The 6,565-nt window shown below is 38.2% G+C and overlaps 1 protein-coding gene across 1 annotated transcript in view; it reads right to left on the bottom strand.

Moving 5' to 3' along the window:
- Positions 1-6,565, bottom strand: part of CHD6 (chromodomain helicase DNA binding protein 6) — a 127,364-nt gene that overhangs the window by 32,344 nt on the left and 88,455 nt on the right. The window contains exon 25 of the mRNA XM_015563946.1: positions 5,038-5,098. Within this exon, the coding sequence (XP_015419432.1) occupies positions 5,038-5,098 (61 nt within the window). The remainder of the gene's footprint in view (positions 1-5,037; positions 5,099-6,565) is intronic.

The raw sequence follows: 6,565 nt of genomic DNA on the forward strand, positions 1-6,565 counted from the left end.
TAGCCTGGGTGAGGGGATGATGGCTGTTTGCAGCTGGTCACAGTCCTGGATCAGGATGGGGGTCCCCACTGGGGTGCCTGGGTAGCCTGGATGAGGCGATGATGGCTGTTTGCATCTGGTCATACCCCCTTCAGGGTGGAGGTCCCCACTGGGGCGCCTGGCCAGTCTGGGTGAGGGGCTGAGGGCTGTTTTCAGGCTGGCGGGTGACTGAAGCTCCCAACCGCTCCTTTTTTTAATTTTTTTTTTTTATTCTTGGATTTATGGCTGTTACTGGACCTGAGAGCCGGTTTTAGCTGTAAGACCTCGCTGCTGAAAGCAGGTTTCTGGCTTTGTTTACTTTCTGTATTTGAAACTTCGTTGCGACTCCAGCTCTGAGATCCCGACTGACTGAAAACAGGTTTCTGGGGTTTTGTTTAGCTTCTATATTTGTAACAATGTTTCTTAGCAGCTCAGAGCCCAGCAGCGGCAGGCGGGGAATGTTGGAGTCCTCCGTCACTGAAGGAAGCAAGCCTCCTGTTCGTGTCAGTAGCCTGGCTGCCGGCCGCCATCTTGGCTGGCAGTTAATTTGCATATCGCCCTGATTAGCCAATGGGAAGGGTAGCGGATGTACGGCTAATTACCATGTTTCTCTTTTATTAGATAGGAGGATAATAAAATATCTAGAATAACTACTAAAAAGCAATGAAATATAGATAAATCAAAAAGTAATCATTAAAAACATTCAAGCAACCCAGAGGGAGGCAGGGAAAAGAAAACAGAGCATCAAAAAGCAGAGAAAACAATAAAATGTTTATAAATGGCTTAATACAACAACTAGAAGACAGAGACTGGCAGAATACATGAAAAAGTAACTATATGCTGTGTGTAGGAAACTCACTTCAAATACAAATGATAAAGGCAGTTTGAAAGCAGAAAGGTAGAAAAAGATATACAAACATTAATCAAAGGAAACCAGGAGTAGCTGAGACAGAGAGGGACGTTATATATTAGTAATGATAGCAGAGACAATCCACCAAGAACACACAATCATAAACGTGTACACACCAAACAACAGAGCTGCAAAATACATGAAGCAAAAACTGATAGAACTGAAAGGAGAAATAGACAAACCCATAATTACAGTTGGAGACTCCAAGACTCTGCTCTCAAAAACTGATGAAACTACTAGACAGAACACCAGTAAGGATACAGAAGACCTCAACAACACTACCAACCAGAAGAATCCAAGTGACATTTATGCAACACTCCACCCAACAACAGCACAATGCACTTTTTTCTCTCTCAAGTGCCTATGGAGCATATACTGAAATAGACCATATCCTGGGCCATAAAACAAACCTTAACAAATTTAAAACTGAAATAATACAGAACATGTTCTCTGAACAAAATGTAATCAAACTAGAAACCAAAACAAAAAGATATAGGTAAGCCTCCACTTGGAAACTAAGTAATACCTGTCTAATAATCCATGCTTCATAAAGGAAGTCTCAAGAGAGTTTTTTTTGAAATACATTAAATTTAATGAAAATGAAAATAGAACATAGTAAAATTTGTGGGACATAACTAAAGCAATGCTAAGAGGAAAATTTATAGCACTGAATGCATACAATAAACAAGCAGTCAAGTCTCAAATCAGTAATCTAAGTGTCCATCCAAAATACTAGAAAAAGAAGAGGAAAAGAAAACGAAAGCAAGTAGAAGGGAATAATAAACAGCAAAAATCAGTGACATTAAAAACAGAAAAATAATAGAGAAAATTAGTGAAACAAAGAGCTGATTCTTTAAAAAGATAAAGCAACAAATCTCTAGCAAGATGAGTAAGGGGAAAAAGAGAAAAGACACAAATTACCAATATCAGGAATGAAATAGGGAATTTCACTACAAATTCTGCAGACATGAAAAGGAAAATATGAGAACATTATGAACAACTCAACATATACATCTGACAACTCAGATGAAACAGATCAATTTCTTAGAAAACATAAACCACTGCAACTTACCCAATATAAATTCACAACTGGATTTATAATTTAAAAACTCCCCCAAAAGGGCTCTCCAGGTCCAGATGTCTTCACTGAAGAATTCTACTAGACATTTAAAAAATTAATTCCAAGCCTGGTCGGCATGGCTCAGTGGTTGAGCATTGACCTATGAACCAAAAGATCGCAGTTCGATTCCCAGTCAGGGCACATGCCTGGGTTGTGGGCTCGATCCCCCGTGTGGGGTGTGCAGGAGGCAGTTGATCAATGATTCTCTCTCATCACTGATGTTTCTATCTCTCTCTCCCTCTCCCTTCCTCTCTGAAATCAATAAAGAAATATTTACAAATAAATAAAAATAAAAAATTAATACCAATTCTAGACAACCTCTATCAGAAAATAAGAGGAAAGGAATATCCAATTCATTTTATGAGGCTAAAATTACCCTCATATGAAAACCAGATTAAAGATGGTACCAAGATAACTACAGACCAATATCCCTCATGAATAGAGATGAAAAAATCCTTAAGGAAATATTAACAAATAGAACTCAACAATAAAACTCATCCATCATTACTAAGTAGCATTTATCCCAGTTTATCCATGGATGTAAGGCTGGTTCAATATTTGAAAATCAATCAAAGTAATCTACTAATATTATAGGCTAAATAAGAAAAATCACATGACCATATTACTTGGTACAAAAATGTGTTTGACAAAATTCAACATTCATTCATGACAAAAATTCTTAGGAAAGTAGGAATACAGGGAAATATCCTCACCTTCAATAAAGAGGATCTATAAGAAATCTAGAACATTATACTTGATGAAAAACTGAATGCCTTCTTCCTAATGTCAGGAACAAGGCAAGGATGTCTGCTCTCATCCCTCTTATTCAACACAATGCTGGAAGTTTTAGACAGTACAATAAAGAAAAGAAAAAAGAAAAAAGAAAGGAAATACATGGCATATAAGATCAGAAAGGAAAATATATAAGTATCCCAATTTGCAGATGACATGTTAGTTGATGTAGAAGATCTCAAGAAACCTATAAACACCTCCTAGAACTAACTCCTAAATGGAAAGATATGTGGTAAGCTTCAATATAGTAAAGGTGTAAATCTCCCCAAAGTGATATGGGTTTAATGTGCAATTCCTATCAAAATTCCAGCAAGAATTTTTGTAGATACAGATAATTCTAAAACTTATATGGAAAGGCAAAGAAAGGAACAAGAAAAGCTAAAATAATTTAAAAAAAGAAATGAGATGAATCAGTCTACCCAATTTAAAACTTATTATATAGACACAGTAATCAATATATAAGCTATTGGAGGAGGAATATATAAATAGATCAATGGAAAAGAACAGAGAACCCAGAAACAGAGCCACACAAATATGCTCAACTGATTTTTTGGCCAAGGTGCAAATGCAGTTCAATGAAAGAAAGATAGCTTGTTAAAACAAATTGAGCCAGAGCAATTGGATGTCAATAAGAAAATGAACCTCAACCTAACTTTCTTCTTTTATATGAAAATTAATTTAAAATGGATCACAGAGTTAAATGTAAAACTGAAGAACTTTTACATTTCACTCAAGAGGTATACATTTGGCAGTTAAGCATAAAAAAGATGCAAAACATCATTAGCCATTTGGGAAATGTAAATTAAAACAAAGAGATATCCTACATACCTATCAGAATGGCTCAATTAAAAAATAATGACAGTACAAAAGCTAGTGAGGATGAGGACACATTGCTGGTGGAAATGTAAAATGGTATAGCCATTCTGGAAAAACAGTTTGGTAGTTTATTAAAAAAACTAAACATGGCCGAAACCGGTTTGGCTCAGTGGATAGAGCATCGGTCTGCGGACTGAAGGGTCCCAGGTTCGATTCCGGTCAAGGGCATGTACCTGGGTTGCGGGCACATCCCCAGTGGGAGATGTGCAGGAGGCAGCTGATTGATGTTTCTCTCTCATCGATGTTTCTAACTCTCTATCTCTCTCCTTTCCTCTCTGTGAAAAATCAATAAAATATACTTTAAAAAAACACACAAAAAAACTAAACATGTAACTACCATATTACCTAGCAATTGTACTCCTGGACATTTATCCCAGAGAAATGAAAATGTATGTTCACACAAAGTCTGTATGCAAATGTTTATAGAGGTATTTGTAATATTCAAAAATTGTAATCAACCAATGTCCTTTAATTGATGAACGGTGAAACAAACTGTGGTACATCCACACCATGGAATACTTACTACTCAATAATAAAAAGGAATGAGTTACAACAACCTACAGGAAATTATGCTTTGTGATAAAAGCCAATTCCCAAAGGTTACATAGTTTATGATTCCATTTATATAACATTCTTTTTTTAAAATATATTTTATTGATTTTTTTACAGAGAGGAAGGGAGAGGGATAGAGAGTTAGAAACATCGATGAGAGAGAAACATCGACCAGCTGCCTCCTGCACACCCCCCACTGGGGATGTGCCCGAAACCAAGGCACATGCCCTTGACCGGAATCGAACCTGGGACCCCTGAGTCCGCAGGCCGACGCTCTATCCACTGAGCCAAACCGGTTAGGGCTATATAACATTCTTAAAATGATAGAATTACAGGAATAAAGAACCGGTTAGTGGTTGCCAGGGATTAAAAGGAGGTGAAGGCAGGAGGGAAGTGTAGGTAGCTATAAAAGGGCAACATGATGGATCATTGTGGCCATGGAAATGTTAAGACTCCATCAATGTCAGCATCCTGGTTGTGATCTTGTACTATAGTTCTGCAAGATGTTCCCCGGTGGAGAAATGGATATGAAAGGTACAAGGGATCACTCTGTATTGTATCTTAAAGTCACACCTAAAATTTACAGTTATCTCAAAATCAAGTTTCATTAGAATGAAAGTACAATGTAGTCTGTATGTTGACAATTTTTATAATAAAATGTTGGGGAAAACGCAATGCAATCAAGTTCCCCCAAAGCACTGCTAAGATGGGGTTTTCTTTCTTCATATGGCAGATCATGGGGATTACCAATACAGTACATATGACTCACCACTTGTTTCTGGAGGCCATCTAGTTTGTCTTCAGTGTTGTCATCTTTATCCGTGTTGCTTCTAAATAAAAGAAAAAAAAGAAAAGAGAAAAAAAAAAGGCATCATATACTACCTAAGGGCTATTTGGCAACCAGGATGCTTATAAGAAAGCCTCCTAAATCACAGAGCAAAGGGAATATTAGTAGATCCCTTTCCCCACAGGCCTCAAAATCTGGGTCTTTCCAATGTCATAACTTCTAAGGGCAAGGCCCCCTGTCAGACTGAGACTCCAGCATCTACTCAATCAAGTAAGAGGCCAGCTATTCAACAAGGATTCTATCATAACCCATCCAGGGTTATCTGGATATGAGGCTTTGATAAAAGAAGACTTTAGAGACTGAAGGCTGTGCAAACCGAGCCAGTCCTGATGTGCCAACCCCCGTATCACAACAGGATGATCTTCACACGGAATCACTCACTCTTGGCAACAGTCCCTGCTTCGAAAGGAAGCTCTGCCGACACTTCCAAGAAAGGACATTCTGCCCCCTGTACCACCCATCACTTGCCTCTAGGTTAGCTGCCTAATGTCTTCTCTCTTGTGAGCTTAACTACTGCTGGTGCCTATCTGTTTTTCATCATTCCTTTTAAAACTGCCTTTGAAGTATTCCTGTCTCAAATATTCTTATCTTTGCTGCTCAGATCCTGGAGGCATATGGATAATATGGTAGTTACATGTTTAGTTTTTTTAATAAACTACCAAACTGCTTTTCCAGAATGGCTATACCATTTTACATTTCCACCAGCAATGTGTCCTCATCCCCATTAGCTTTTGTACTGACACTATTTTTTAATTGAGCCATTCTGATAGGTATGTAGGATACCTTCACTGCTTAACCACATAAAGAACAACCAGCCCATAAGAAAATGAATCTCATGCCATATCCAGGTACCTCACTCACTCACGCAATGTTTTCCCATACCCAGTGAATTTAATAGCCACACTGGTCACCTGGGCATTTGTTAACATTACTCTGACTGCATCTACTTTCTGCTAGAGGAAACACCCATGGGTGTTTGGTAGAGAATGTCATGGTAGCTAAAATGTTAATCAGGAGTTAAGAACAAATGGAAAATGCATTTCACTCTTTTCTCTACCACAGCAGATAGTGAAGGGCTCCGCGCAGAGCCACACCCTCATGTCCAGGTTTGGCCACAGCCCTAGGCAATGAAAAGCATATCTGCCACTTTGGGGGAGATGATCAGGTCAAAAGCTCACCAAACACAAAGTAAGACATATATGTTATGTTATTTTAAATGTATACACGTACTTTGGAGAACCAGTTTTTGGTTATTTAGCTTTCCTATAAACTTATACATTTGGAGGCTATGCCAACAGTAAAATTCAGCCAAAGAGGATACCTCCGTACTTTTTTTGCATACCCAGGGATAAGGCTTATATACCACGGCTGTCAAGCAGTGTGGCTCCTAAATCCACCTTAGTCACAGACCATGCAATCCTTAAATAATGCTGGAATTTCATCTGAGGAA

The sequence above is a fragment of the Myotis davidii genome, unplaced genomic scaffold (genome assembly GCF_000327345.1).
Source record: "Myotis davidii unplaced genomic scaffold, ASM32734v1 scaffold199, whole genome shotgun sequence".
In the NCBI taxonomy this organism is placed as follows: Eukaryota; Metazoa; Chordata; class Mammalia; order Chiroptera; family Vespertilionidae; genus Myotis; species Myotis davidii.